A 16138-nucleotide genomic window follows, 5' to 3' on the forward strand; every position below is an offset into this window, starting at 1 on the left:
GCTCACCGACCTCTTCTTTCCCTCCTCTTCTCTCATTTTAAATCCATCTTTTCTCTCCATTCAAGCTCTCTTGGTTATTCAACCTTTCTTAGACACTCTTACAGCTGGCTCTTTCTCTCTCTCACTCACTTGCTACAGCAGTGTCTACTTTCCTATAGCACTCTCAAGCTCTCACGATATCTCTTGCAACTCTTTTGGCTTTTGTCAAGCCTATTCGATAATGTCTATCTATTTATCCTATCTTTGAGCATCTTGGGATTTATCACATACCTCTTCTATCATTTATTTTATCTTGCATTTATCTTTTATTTATCTATCAATCTATTTGGGTTGTCTGTGGAGGTGGAAACACTAAAATGGGGGTCTGACTGAGGCAGACTTCAAAACACAACCCCCAACATTTTCCTTCTTGCTTGCGTGCAGGTTGCATTAGCGAAGATTTATCTGGTTGGAGGCTTCATAGCGTGGACCTATTGTTTGTCTATTTTCTTCCCTTTTCTCCTTCCATTTTATCTTGGTTATTTCGTTTATCGCATTTACTAGCTTAGCTTCATTACCTTTAGTGTTTTATTGAATTATGATCGCCCCTGGAGCTTCTTGTGCGAATTTTGTACCTTGCCCGTACAAGATGATAGCACACCGCGCTGGTGCCCCAGACCTACGCAATTGTCCTTTGGACAGAGGCTTGACAGAGTCGTCCGAGAACCTTGGATTGCAATTAACTTCTTAACTCTATTATTTTTATCCCCTAGCTCACCTTAGCGCCAGTTTGAGTGCAGTAGCGGTGGATCGATTTGTCCCCTAAGATTCATCATCTTGGAGGTGACAAATCCCCTCCTCTACATAAGGAATTTTCCATATGCTTGAGCAAACTTGATGTTGGGTCAAGGAATTTTCTTATTCCTAAGGTAGAATTAATATTTGGACAACGAATTTTGACTATTCTCAAGCAAACTTGGCACTTGATTTCAATTTTTCTTTCAATCCACCAACACTTAGCCGAATTTTCCTTCATCTTCCTTGGGCAGATTTGCTTCTCGCTTAGGGAAATTCCTTGACACTTAACCAGATTTTCCTCCAAGGTATCAACACTTAATTTGAATTTTCTTTCTCAATACTTAGGCGACTTTCCTTTTAATTTTCACTTTTTGCTTTTATTCACCTATACTTGACCAGATTCTCCCTCTCCTCACCTTGGGTGGACTTTGCATGTGTTTGAGGAAAGTTTACCATACTTGAGGGCAAACTTGATAGTAGGAAAGGGAAGTTTTCCACAAGGCATGGGCGGACTTTATCATTGGTTAGGAATTCTTCAATCATGCCTAGGGCAGACTTGCTATGTGGTTGAGGAAAATCCATCATGTAAGAGGACGAACTTCAAACATGGATAGAGAATTCATGCTTTGAGGCAGGCCAGACTTGGTGATTGATCAAGAAACTTACCTTGCTAGGAGTGGACTTGACATGCCACCAAGGAAAATTCACCAAGGCTTGGGCAGAATTGGTGCTAACACAAGGATTTTCCCTTCTTGGCTTGGGGTGGATTTGCATTGAACTCAAGGAATTTCCTACCATACTACGGCAGACTTCATGCCTCATTAAAAAAATTTCACCAAGCATGGGCGGACTTTATGTCTAGACAAGGAATTTTCCATGGTTGGAGAGCAAACTTTACTTTAAAGCAAGGAAATTCCTTCCTTACCAAGGCGGACTTTAATGCCACCAAGATTTTTCCTCCTGTCTAGGGCGGACTTCATGTGAGATCAAGGAACCTTCCTATCTAGAGGGCGGACTTCTCTTGGAATCAAGAAAATTTTCCATGGATAAGACAATCTTGATGATTGAACAAGGAATTTCTCGATCCAAGTTCCAAACTTAGCCATTTTCTTGTGATCTTCAATTAACATTATGGAAATCATCCTCTGGATTCAAAGAAGGTTCCAGGCCTGGTTTTGTCCTGGATGAACTCTTTTGACTTGACACCTTTCCTAACTCGATGACCACCTGTGATCCCAGAAAAAGCAAAAAACAACTTTCTATTTTTAGAAAAAAAAGCAACTTTCTATTTTAGAAAAAAAGTAAGCCAAAAAAGCATGTTCTTGAATTTGCCCCAAAATGTTGATGTTATAGCTAGGTCGGATCCCTTCTAGGGCCGACCTAGCACGTTTAAGTGACTAATTGGCCCTTGGCCTTAGTCACGTTTCATATGCATAATCATAACTTTTATCAAAACGTGTTGGGGCTGACCTATATTGAGGTCATTTGTAACGTGTGGGGCTAATTCTGTTTTGGCGCCAATCTTGAAACATTGAATTGTAATTAAATGTATTCTCCTTGCAAGCCGACTTAGGTGAATTAGGAAACTAAGGCTCCTATATATTCAAGGTATCAATCATTGTATCAACACACATTCATACAGCGAATACCTCCTATTCTCAGCGAATCATAATTCAAGTGCAGCGAACTTCCTTCAGGACAGCGAATTACCTTTAGGGACAGTGAATTCAATCAGAGGCTGCATTTCCTTCAGCAAATAAAGTTCATTCAAGCATAAGTTCAATATACAGCTGTGCCCTAGTTGTGATTCATCTCTCTGCTGCTGTTCTGATTGCTTCAAGTGTTGACGCATATTGTAAAGATACTTTTGATTATTGCATAATAAGATTTGAGATTTATAGCTGGGGTTTTCACCTCCAAGAGGGAGGTTTTCCCAAGGTATTCTTGGTGTTACTTGTCCACATTGATTTGTTTTCTGTTATTGGTATTTATATTGCTACAGTCTGATTCAAAATTAACATTGTATTAGAGTTAAGTTTGACTCAGTTGTGATCAGACTTTGTAGCAGCACTCCTTCACATTCTTCACACCATTTCCAGCATTCAAGATGGTGTTTGGTCTGAAAGTTGAGGACAGACTTGAAGGAGCTTCGAATTTCACTTCATGTAAATTCAAAATCCTTGTCACCCTTGAAGAAAATGATCTTCTGGAGTTTGTACAAGGAGAGGATCAGCCTGTGCCTGAAGACAAAGATGAATTACTTCAGTTCAAGAAGAATGTTGTCAGAGCCAAGACGATTTTGATTGACTCCGCGAAAGATCATCTTGTTCCTATAATCTCGAAGATGTCTTCAGCCAAAGATATGTTCAAGGCTTTGGAAGGCAATAATGAGATCAACAACACAAGTAGAGCACCTGCATTGAGGCAGCAACTTCATCGAGTCAAGATGGCAAAGGGAGAATCAATCATCACCTACTTCATGAAGATTTCAGAGTTAAGAGATCAGCTCAGCGCCATTGGAGATGAAGTTGTGGACAAGGATCTTGTCATACTTGCATTAAATGGTCTTCCTCACTCTTGGGAGCCATTTATCCAAGGCATAAGTGGGAGATTCAAATTTCCCAAGTTTGACCATATCCGTGCTGATTGCATTCAAGAGGAATCAAGACTGGCTACAAGAGGAATCATCAAAAGCTCTCATGGTGAAGACAATCATGTTCTTGCTGCCCAATCCATCAAGAAGAAAGGAGGCTATTGGAAGAAGAACAATTTCAAGAGAAATAGAGACCAAAGGTCTGATCCAACCCTTGATTCAAAGAAGAAGAAGAAGGATCTTTCACGCATCAATTGTTTCAGGTGTGACACGTGCAGTCACTATGCTAGGGAATGCTTATCCCAGCCAAAGTAACAAGGAGCAAACATAAATGAAGTTTCAAATCAGAATGATGCTAAAGACTTCCTCTTCATCTCTCCCTTGTCAAGCAATGTTCCTACAGACAGTCATACATCAATAATTGATAGTGGAGCATCTAGACACATCACCGGCTACTGGGAGCATCTTTCAAACTTAGTGGAGAAAGAGTTCAACCTGCACATGATCATTGGAGATGATGCACACTATTTTGTAAGAGGGTTTGGTACTACTTCCCTTAACTTAGATTCTGGAATCTATCTTCACCTCAGTGATATATTGTTTGTGTCGGGAATCAAGAGGAACCTTATCTCCATATCAGCATTGGAAGATAAAGGTTATCAGATTGCATTTTCTGAGGGAAGAGTTCTTGCATGGCCTAAGAAGTCCAGCATCAAATCAGCTCGTGTCATTGAGAAACGGTATGAAAGCCTATATAAGCTTTCAGCTCATCCAGTTCAAGCTCTCATTCATGAAGCACCTGAGTCAAGCGAGCCATGGCATAGAAGACTTGGACATCTTCATTTTCGAGCCCTTCCTACCCTAAAGAAGATGGTTAAAGGTATGCCTAAACTTAGTCATATTCATGATGATACATGTAAAGGTTGTGCCATGGATAAATACACTAAGAGTCAATTTCGTCAAAGTGAAAGTAGGTCTAAAGAGAAATTAGCTCTTGTGCATTCTGATTTATGTGGACGTCTGTTGCTTCTCCAAGTGGATTCTTGTATTATGCAATCTTCATAGATGACTACTCTAGGAAGACTTGGATTTATTTCTTAAGGTTTAAAGAGTCTAATGAAGTCCTAAGTAGATTCAAGGAGTTTAAGGCCTTAGTAGAAAACTTATCTAGGAAAAGGTTTAAAGTATTAAGGTCTAACAATGGAGGTGAATACACCTCAGGTAGTTTTCATGACTTTTGTGTTGAGGCGGGGATCAAGAGCGAGTTCGGTGTCCCTTACAATCCACAACAAAATGGGGTTGCAAAAAGAAAGAAAAGATCTATTGTTGAAGCTGCAAAAGCCATGATTCATGATCAAGATCTTCAGACTCTTCTATGGGTAGAAGCTTCTAGAACAGTTGTGTACATTCAGAACAGATGTCCTCATCGCATATTGCAGAATATGACTCCTGAAGAAGCCTTTTCAGGGATCAAACCTGATATCAATCACTTGAGGAAATTTGGATGTTCTATATATGTTCATGTGCCTAAAGACAAGAGGACCAAGTTGGAACCTTCTGGCAAGAAAGGAATATTTGTAGGCTACAGCGAGACTTCCAAAGCTTACAGAATCTACATTCCACGTCAAAGGTACATTGAGGTCAGCAAAGATGTCACATTTGAGGAAGATGTTGCATTCAGAAAATTCAAAGGTTCATGCATGGAGACAAATGATGAAACTCATCCTCAAGACATGGATATTGATCATGATTCTGAGATTCAGAGGGAGACTTCAGAACCTAAGGTGCACGATGATCCAGTTGAGCCTATGGATCCTACTGATGGGCCTAGGGATATTGTTGTAACTCGGAACAAACCTCTTTGGGCAAGGAACACTATGCAAGAGGCAGAACAGTTCGCGGCTCCTAGAGGTACATTCAGAGAAAGTAAGAGACCTCAGAAATTCTCTTGTTATGTTGCTTCGATGTGTAATCTTATTGAGATTGAGCCTTCCAGTGTTGAGGAAGCCGCAAATCAGCAAATATGGACAGAAGCCATGGACGAAGAATATCAATCCATCCTTAAGAATGATGTTTGGGATATTGTGCCAAGACCTAAGGGCAAGTCAGTTGTATCTTACAAGTGGCTATTCAAGATCAAACATGCAGCTAATGGAAGCATTGAGAAATACAAGGCTACATTTGTGGCTCGTGGGTTCTCTCAGAAAGAAGGGGGATAGATTATGAAGAAACATTTGCTCCAGTTGCTCGATACACTTCCATCAGGACCATCATTGCCATTGCAGCAACTAAGGGATGGAAGCTACATCAAATGGATGTGAACACAGCCTTTCTCAATGGTGTGATTGAGGAAGAGGTCTACATTGAGCAACCTAAAGGTTTCGTGATTCATGGGAAAGAGTCTCATGTATGCAGATTGAAGAAAGCCTTATATGGTCTTAAGCAGGCTCCTCATGCTTGGTATGAAAGAATTGACAAATACTTGACAGGCTTGGGCTTCTGCCAGAATGATGCTGATCCGAACCTTTACTTCAAGGTATTCAATGGTGACATGTTGATCTTGGCACTATATGTTGATGACTTATCTGTTACAGGAGAAGATCATCTCATCCATAGGTGCAAGGAGTTGACTTCAAAATTTGAGATGAAAGACTTAGGACTCATGCACTTCTTTCTAGGATTGGAAGTATGGTAGAGGCCTAATGAGATTATCCTAAGTCAAGGCAAATACACCATTGATATCTTGAAGAGATTTGGAATGTTAGACTGAAAGTCCATGCCTACTCCGATGGAAACTAATTTGAAGAAATTGAGGGAAGTTGCAGCTAATTCAGATCTTGTGGATCCTATTGAGTATCGACAGTTGATTGGATCCTTGATGTATCTAGTTAACACTAGACCTGACATTTGCTATGCAGTGAGTGCTCTTAGTCAGTTTATGTGTGAACCTAGACAGGTTCTTCTATTTGCAGCCAAGCATATCCTAAGATACTTACGTGGCACAGTTGGATATGGATTGAAGTACTCTTCCAACATAGTACTGAACTTGGAAGGTTATTCTGATTCTGATTGGGCAAGAAGTGTCACTGATCGTAAGAGCACTTTTGGAGTTTGCTTGAGCTTGGGATCCACTATGATTTCCTAGTGTAGCAGGAAACAGTCTTTAGTGGCATTGAGTACTGCACAAGCAGAATACATTGCAGCATGTGTGGCAGCTAGAGAAGCAGAGTGGCTTCAAAAACTTCTTGCAAGATTGTTTGGACAACCTTGGGAGCCTACAATTATCCATAGTGATAACCAAAGTTGTGTGAAGCTTTCTACAAATCCAATATTCCATGACAGAACAAAGCATGTGGAAATCCAATATCACTATATCAAAGATATGGTGCAAAGGAATGTTGTTCAGCTTAAGTACATCAGCACTGATGAGCAAACAACAGATGTTCTCACCAAGCCTCTTGCTCGAGTGAAGTTTGCATACTTTCGAGACAAGCTTGGAATTGTGGAGAATGAAGCTCTAGCTGAGAGGGAGTCTCAGCATGAATGATACATTGAGATGTATCTTCCACCCTTTACGAGTAGGCATGGTGGTAATGCACTCTTCCCTGGGAGAAGTTTGAGGTGAAAGCCTTCTTCCACCCTCTGCAAGTAGGCATGGTGGATCCACCCTCTGTGAGTAGGCATGGTAGATGTCATGGAAGAAATTCCATGACTTAGCACTTGTGCTCATTCACCCTCTGGGAGTAGCTATGGTGCACATCATGTTGAGATGACGACATCACGATTGCGTGATGGGCACTAGTGTTCATTTGTTTTCATCCATGGGAGTAGCCATGGTGGTTGTCACTATGTGACTCAGATCTTGAGAAGGTCTCCTCCCTAGCTAAGAGGGAGTGTTGATGTTATGGCTAGGTCGGATCCCTTCTAGGGCCGACCTAGCACGTTTAAGTGACTAATTGGCCCTTGGCCTTAGTCACGTTTTATATGCACAATCATAACTTGAATCAAAATGTGTTGGGGCTGACCTATATTGAGGTCATTTGTAACGTGTGGGGCTAATTCTGTTTTGGCACCAATCTTGAAGCATTGAATTGTAATTAAATGTATTCTCCTTGCAAGCCGACTTAGGTGAATTAGGAAGCTAAGGCTCCTATATATTCAAGGTATCAATCATTGTATCAACACACATTCATACAGCAAATACCTCCTATGATCAGCGAATAACAATATTCAGCAATTACATTCAGCATTCATCAGCAAATTGTCTCCTAAGTCAGCGAACCATAGACCAAGGACAGCGAATCATAATTCAAGTGCAGCGAACTTCCTTCAGGACAGCGAATTACCTTTAGGGACAGTGAATTCAATCAGAGGCCGCATTTCCTTCAGCAAATAATGTTCATTCAAGCATAAGTTCAATATACAGCTGTGCCCTAGTTGTGATTCATCTCTCTGCTGCTGTTCTGATTGTTTCAAGTGTTGAAGCATATTGTAAAGATACTTCTGATTATTGCATAATAAGATCTGAGATTTATAGCTGGGGTTTTCACCTCCAAGAGGGAGGTTTTCCCAGGGTATTCTTGGTGTTTCTTGTGCACATTGATTTGTGTTTTGTTATTAGTATTTATATTGCTACAGTCTGATTCAAAATTAACACAAAATACCATAAACAAAACTTTCTAAATTTAGAAAAAAAGCAAAAAAGTAAATTTCCTAAAAAATAGGAAGTTGTCATAATTGATCTCGGGAAATTGTGATTTTACTCCCTCAACCTATCTAAGCACATCTGTAGCATCAAAACACCCTTTTGACCACTCTTTCTCCTTATTGATTTTGGTGACTCCTCCAAATTTCAAAAAAAATTGACTCATTTGTAGAGGGTAGAGACCGGAGACAAAACCCTAAGATGCCAAAACACTACCCTAAAAAGCGAACGCAGAAAACAAAGGGGGTCCCCATTTGCAATGGGGCAATGTGTGAAAACATCACAACACTTCCATGAGAGAGCAAAAGAGTTAGATAAGGGAAAGGGAAACAAACAATCATTCAAAATGGATCTGATAGCAAAGAGCAAGTAAATTGACAACATCTTAGTAGATGGTAATAAGACTTCCAAAACATCAAAACCAAAAATTGCTATACACAAAAAATCTCTTTTTTAATAGCAGGCCTTAGTTGCTGTAGCAGATTGGCATGATGGAAGCCAATTGATCACTCCTCATTTCATTTCTCTGAGTGTACTTGTTACAACAGGGCAGAGGCACTCATGAACTTTGACTTGAGGATTTATGATGAAAAAACCTCAGCAACTTGGGCAGCTTCTTAACAGTGCTGAGTATGATGAGCTGAATGACATGTGAGGCTTTCTTGCCAACATTTTTGTTGTATAACATTTGCAAGAACGTGTTTTCCTTTCTCATTGGAAAGTATTTTCTCCAATGTTTCAATTAGAATTTGTAGCTGCAGCTTATTTTGCTGGAGAAGTTAAATAAAATCTACTTGATGCCTTAAGCCACTGCTGCGAAACAATTTGGCTTTCTTTTTGCCTTTGAATGGGAGATAAAAGCAGCAAAACACATTGCTAAAATAGAACCGTGTGAGCCCTTTCTTCTTCCAATTTCTGCATGGCTCCTTGTATGCTCTCATTTATTTTAGCAAGAGAGATGTGTAAGGTGGAGGTACTGGAAGTGCCAAATTTTGGAGTAATTTTCAATGGTGTGAGTGGGTAGCCTAGAGAAAGTCTCTTTCTTTCTAAGCAAACCCCAAGGATTTGAGATGTGGGGCTGAATACATGGCCCACATTTTGGAGTAATTTTCAATGGTGTGAGTGGGTAGCCAGAGCCTTAAGAAAGTCTCTTTCTTTCCAAGCAAACCCCAAGGGTTTGAGATGTGGGGCTGAATACATGGCTGTTTTGCTGAAAAAAGAGGAAAAAATTTCATCTCAATTTCATCTTGGACATGAACCAGAAGAGGCTTGTTTGTGAAGAATTTACAGTATGAGAGAATTTAAGAAGATCGATAAACTTGGTGCCCTCCTCAGCCTACTTACAAGATGTCACAAGGAGATCACCCACATAACATTCCACAAGATTATGAATGAGATCATTGAAAACATGTGTCATGGCTGTTTGATAGTAGCTCCATCATTCTAAAGAATGAATCGGATGACAGCATAACAATATAACAAAATAAACCAGAGAGGGTAGTGAAAGTCCTCTTATTCATAAGGGAATACACAAATCTGATTGTATCCCAAGAAAACATTCATAAGAGAAAGTATCTCAAAGCCAACGATATTATCAAAAATAATATCTATACAAGGTACAAGCAAAGTGTTCTTTGGGGAGGCAAGGTTGGGGTTACAAAAATCTATGTTCACAGACTCTCCCATTTTTCTTGAGAATTGGGAGAATATTGGAGACTCATATTGGTAATCAATGGCTTTAATGAAAAACACAAAAATAAGCCTTTCGTGGAGCATGAGCCATCCAAAAAAATTATGCTCGACTTAAGGCCATGATTTCCAATTAGTCTGGAAACATTTTTACCATCATGCTTCACAACCACTCACCCCACAACACTTGTTCAAATGTAAAATGTCTCCTTTTGCAATGTATTATTAGATTCATGGGTTCTAACTCAAATAGATGTGTTAGATTAGAGCTAAAATTTCCCACAAAATGTTTCATTTAATTGGTAAGGCCATGCAATTATGAATCATATCCTGGTAGAAGCTTCAAGCTATCCCCACCTGAATGGAGAATCTAAAATCATATTGCAATTGTACTAAATCTCTATCAAGGATAAATTTAGGTCTTACATATTTTAGCTTAGAGGATGTTGTGTACCTAGGGAAAACATATTATTAGCTCTCTGATATTGAATCTTCTGATCCAAGTCTATTGTCTTACTACTATTATGAAGTAATGTTATGTTTTGGGTCCTTATGATTAATTAAGGGGTTTATTCCTGACTCGATTATGATTTCCATTCTCATTAAATTTAAAATGGCAGCAAACCCTAAGCAATGTAACTTTTCACAGTCTCAATTCCTAATGAAATACACTGTGCTGCCACTATGAACAATATCTTGTGGATTTATGACTGGATTCGCAGGTGCCTTCAATTTCATGTGAGCAGCCACCTGCATTTCTCTGTTAGCTTTGTTCTTTTATATTTTATAGTTTTTTTTCTTCTGGTAGTTTATGAATGCAGCAGAGTGGAAAAACTCTTTGCATCTACAACTATTATCAACTACCAACCACTTATGCAGTTCATTGCAGAGCCCATGATAGTTATGAGAGTGGTAATCAAGGATTGAGTTTGAGGGACGAAAATTCCACAGTTTGTATGGAATGCTTGCATGCCCATTTCTAAGGTAGTTCTATTTGTCTTTGGTTCTATTAAATTCCCTATTCTTGCAAATTGTTTGATTTGATTTATCTTTCCATCCAAGGTAACGTTCATGTTCTGGAGTATGAATTGCATTGTGAATATGTTCTATAATTCTATGCTTATAAGACAGACATGAGCAAACAGAAAAAATAGGCAAGTAAATTCTTGATGCTGTGTCTGATTCTTAGAGCTCATCAATGTCTTTACACGGTTCAAAAAAAAATGAAAATTAAATTATTACAAACAAATGAATAGCTCCAAAGCTTTATTTTCAAATTAAATAATAAAGCAAAGATAGAATAAAGAAAACAGCAGCTGGTCAAGATTTACAAAGCAGACATGAAAAGATGATTAACAAAATAGCTGTCCTAAAAGCGATGGCTGAAAAACTACATTGTAAAAAGGTTGAAGGTATGTCGTACAAGCAATGAGTAGTTGGAAAACCTATTTTGTCAAACAGTTAAAGGTTTGCCCTACGACAAACTGCTGAGCAAGTTTTTGAGCCGAGTTCAAGTGAGAAGCAGGATTTGATGTAGCCAAGATTGCATGTTATTCAATGACAAATGAATGCATCATAGATGTCATGGAGATAAAAATATGCCTCTACAAGCTCGTGAACTTGATTTCTTCAACTCCACCATACCCTTTGTTAAGCAAATAGAAATTGTAAAGGAATCTATTTAATGCTGTGAAGTCTTAAAGATACAGTCTATTGTACTTCTGAGAGCTGCTACCATGAAGCTTCTGAGGGTTAAACTTCTCGCTAGAACTGGATATATGATATGATAGCAATAATAAAATAATAGACAGCTTCAAAGGTCCAAGAACGAAAGTTTAAATGCAGATGCCAGAAACATCTTCTAGTAATCTAAAAATTGATTCCACATTGGTTGGAGGGTTGGGTCCCTGGCAGCATATGCAATGCAATATACCATGATCCTAATGTAAATGGCCCCAAAATAGAAATGGCCCTCCTACTAACATAACAATTAATTGGTCAAGTAAGGCCTCCCTTTTTCTGTGTCTTCCAAAAATCCCCTTCACAAAAGCTTCTAAAAAATGCCTTTCGCCTCATTTGCATCCGCATATTCATTTAGATCCATATAACATATAGCAACCAAAATTGCTCTAACCCATGATGAAGCAAAACCTATTCATTTAGATCCATATATTGTGTAGTAACAGAAATTGGTCTGACTCCTGATGGAGTAAACTGCATTCACAATTTCCATGATCTAGTAATATACAAAAATTAAGCGTACTTCCGATCGCCATCATTCTTCATTTGCATCTGAGTAATTTATACGATAAGATAAATAAAAACCCAGTGGCAAACACAGCATTTGAGCACATGGATAGGGTATAAATACCACGCATTGCTTGAAGCTTGTCTGTAAATACTCCAATGCATTGATATCCTCCTCTGAGATAAGGGGCTGACCATCTAGCAAGCCAACAAAATGAATATCGTGTGAATTCTGAAAAATGTAATTTTATGTCCTATACATAATGAAGATGACATCTGGTCGGGAAAATTGAAAGAAAAACATTACCAAATTTGGTGAACCCGGCGATGTAGAGAAAAGTTGCTGTCAATCCGCTTGAAACAGCCAAGGCTAAACACCAGTGAAGTGTCTTCATTCCTCGCCCTCCCCTCTCAAACCACCTCCACAGAGTACAAGTTATAGATCCAAAAAAATTACTTCGACAGATAAATTTGTGAAATCGGGAGTGCCAAAAATTCATAGAATAAAAAGTTATACTGGTTAAATTTAGGAAAACAATGGATTCGATCGTGTTTTCAAATACAAATTTATTAAGGCCTGTCGGTTCTTGAAAGTAGATCCCAAACTGACGAAGATATGATCGAGCGTGTTCGAAGAACTTCGAGTGCGAGTCGTCGAAGTTTGTGATTGTAATGGTGAGATTTATTTTATTTTTATTTTTATTTAGTTTTGTGCTTAGAGTTATTCAAACTATTTTATTTAGTTTTTTTTTCCTCACTTTTGGTCTATTGAATGATTCACATAGAGTTTAGCAAAGATCAAGTTTTGTCAAATATAAAATTCACAATGCTTTCAATAGATGGGATTAAGATAATGCTTCAAGTGACTTCGACATAGTGATGGTGTTGTTATTCTTGCCATCAAGTTTCGAACCCTAAAGGGATGAGGTCCTCCATTTGTGACCTCATTCATAGCTTTGAATCAAAAACATTTACCCCTTTAGAAAAAAATATAACCTAGTCCTTGATACTAAGCCAAAAGAGGTTTAGTACTCATGTGCTCTAAGCTCCCAATACCAATCAAATGCTAAAATGATACAAGATGTCTACTCTCTAAACAAAAACAATAAAAAATTATGCATCTACATTGATCTGATGGTACCAATAAATTTTTCACTAGAGTAGGATATGTATCCCTTTGTATTTCAAGCATGATTAGGTGTCTCCTATATATCATGAGTATGAGATAGTTTCATATCCTATAAGCCACATGTAGATCCAAAAACTAGGTTTATTTGACATTATAGTCTATAAAAGGACCTTACCTTATTTTACATTACATAGACATGTAGATAAATAGCATACCTTTTGCAAAGTCAACTCCATTGTCCTATGTTATATACCTACTTTATTACACATTTGTCTACACACCTACAACTTATCCATTTTCCCATGTTCACAGTCCTTTAAACATTCACCGTGTCTACTTATTTATTACTCCCATACTCACATGTATTCCCATGCACACATTATCCATACATTATTTAGTATCATCATATTGTATGACTAGTTTATAGTTACAAGATCGTCCTTGCAATTGCAAACTTGTCCCGCACTAATTTTAAATTTTTCATTAAAATTTGATCAACTTTCCATCTATACCCTTCTTGTGAAAGGTTGACTAAAAATAGGTTTGAATGGTATATGTTGTTATATTTAAAGGCATCCCACACATTCATTCTAATCATCTAAAATTAGAAATTATGGAATAAATTTGCATCCATACACTTCAATTGGTGTTGTAAAAGGAAACTACCATTATATAGTTGTTTTAGGAGCATTTGTTGATTGGAGAGTGTTGTTTTCAATATTACTCAATGTTAGTCAAGGTGAGTTCTCTCCCAACTCAATCATATGACAACCAAACAAAGGTATTTATCAATATTGTCAACCCTTATAAACATCAAGAAGAACAAAGTAGAGTAAGATGTCTCAAGAAAAGTATAAAAGAACAAACTACAAATTACATAGGTTGAGTTTGCAAGTGAATGACAAGTTTCAAATTGCATATATGTCATTAATAATCAAACTTATTCCTACACTATTATAAAAAAATATTTTAATTCCAATGCAATTATTAGATTTTCATTTATTGTTTAAATATTGACCCACATTTAATTAAGATCCATGTCAATTTTGGAGCCATCTTCAATTATTGAACAAAGTTCATTTATTTTCTATGTAGATGCCTCGTATTTAATTAGAATAGATTAATTAATATCCAACTTGTTTTTTATAATATTAAGCAACAAAACCAAGGTGTTGGCCTTATAGAACAAAAAGCTCATTGCTACTTGGTCTAAGTTAATTGTGATTGTGCCTATACCTATGCATCTCATTAGCTTAGCCCAAGCTATATTTTGGAAAAGATTCGTTTCCTTTTCATTTTAGTGAACTTATTTAATCTTGCACTTCCCAAACTTCTAAGAATTCTAATGTACATTTTTTAGATTTGATATTTATTTTTTTCATATTTTTTTATCCTTACTTGGGGTTTGATCTTTATTTGCTTCTCATTGGGTGAAATTTTGAAAATGCATAGTGATTAGTCTACATTCCACTCTCACCCTACATTTCCCTATTGTTGTGGAACCTGTTAGGGTTTTCTCCATCACTAATGTATATGTAATTATTTAAAATTATAACATGTTTATAATTTTCATAATATATGGTGCATCTACCACTAATACGCTCATGAAATTTTATGCTATAGATACATGTGTCTTAAGTAAGACGTTGTTTTATTTGTCATTGCCTTTTCCTTCTTACTTTGAGTTGATTAGTGCTTATCCTATGTTATCATGGATGATTAGTTCATTTATTCAAATGCATTGTATGTTGATCATATGCCTTCTAACAATGATGATCATAAAATAAGCAAATATCGATCACATGCATGAGGTTAGTGTAACAAGAAATGATATTTTTTCATTCTTCTACATCTCATGTTGAGTGTATGGCAACTTAACATTCACATGACCTTCTTTCACATAATGGTAGCTTATGTCTTAATGATACTTTATTAGCTCATCATGTGATATGTCATTGCTTTATCATGTACATTATGATGGCATTACGGGCCTTAGGTATTTTTCATGATGACTATGATGGGTATAGTGATGTTTTGTAGCATGTGAAATCATGTTTACTTGTTAATTATATGCACATAGTTGATATAGTATCAATTGGTGAGTTTATATGGGTAAAATTACAAACTTGTGTCACATTTAAGGCTAGCTAGATATGTTTGGTCAAACTATTGGCATTTGCATGAAGATTGCATTTATGAAATGTTATGTTGTCATTGATGTCAATTAACCGGTAATGATGTTGTTATAATGTTGTTTTGTAACCAATAGGAAGAGCTAGTGAAGGGAACTGCAACCAATAGGTGAGTTTGTGGAGGAAACTGGTATTGCTATGAAATGGAGAGGTGAACCGGTAAACCCTACCTATTGATATGATAAACCCTAACTAATGAAGTTTGGTGAATCGGTTGTATTGGTTTATGATCCGATGATGAGCGGTAATTATTGTGACACGTATGCATATTGTATGAGAAGAGTTTCAAATGGTTTTTATCTTGGGAATGAGCAAGTTCATTGCATGTAATGTAAACTGTGTGATGAGTTACAATGTTCGATGAAGTGGTGATCAAGAAGCAGTTGAGGTTATCTTGAATGATGTGCAGTGATTGTTATGCAATCCAGCGATCATACTTGAACTGATTTGTTTGTAATCTTTATGAGATAATTAGGTTTGTGATGTGTTACCAACCTATTGTTTTGTTTATAAGGTCGATGAGTTTTTTTGTTTAAGTGTTGGCAATTTGTAGTTGAGTATGAGAGTGTGGTTGCCGAACTAGATGATGTATCTGCAATATGTGTAAAGGCATATAGGAGCATGAAAAGGATCTGAACAAGCAAGTGTAGTGCTATTCAAATAGATCAACAAACCCCTAATGTTTTCTAACAATTACAACAGTCAAATCCCCTAACCGGGTAAGCTCTAACAAGCTTAGTGTTATTCAAATCCTCTAACTAGGTGATCCATTAGCTTGGATTTCAAATCCTCTACCGAGGTTACTC

At 37.4% G+C, this 16138-nt stretch overlaps 1 protein-coding gene across 1 annotated transcript in view; it reads right to left on the reverse strand.

Annotated features, from left to right (window-relative positions):
- Nucleotides 1–12671, reverse strand: part of LOC131036956 (sialyltransferase-like protein 2) — a 47981-nt gene extending 35310 nt beyond the window's left edge. The window contains exons 1-2 of the mRNA XM_057968990.2: nucleotides 12319–12671; nucleotides 12136–12209 (exon numbers count right to left, since the gene is read on the reverse strand). Of these exons, the coding sequence (XP_057824973.2) occupies nucleotides 12136–12209; nucleotides 12319–12511 (267 nt within the window). The 5' untranslated portion in view covers nucleotides 12512–12671. The remainder of the gene's footprint in view (nucleotides 1–12135; nucleotides 12210–12318) is intronic.
- Between the last annotated feature and the right edge of the window lie 3467 nt (nucleotides 12672–16138).

Source organism: Cryptomeria japonica, chromosome 11 (assembly GCF_030272615.1).
Source record: "Cryptomeria japonica chromosome 11, Sugi_1.0, whole genome shotgun sequence".
NCBI lineage: Eukaryota > Viridiplantae > Streptophyta > Pinopsida > Cupressales > Cupressaceae > Cryptomeria > Cryptomeria japonica.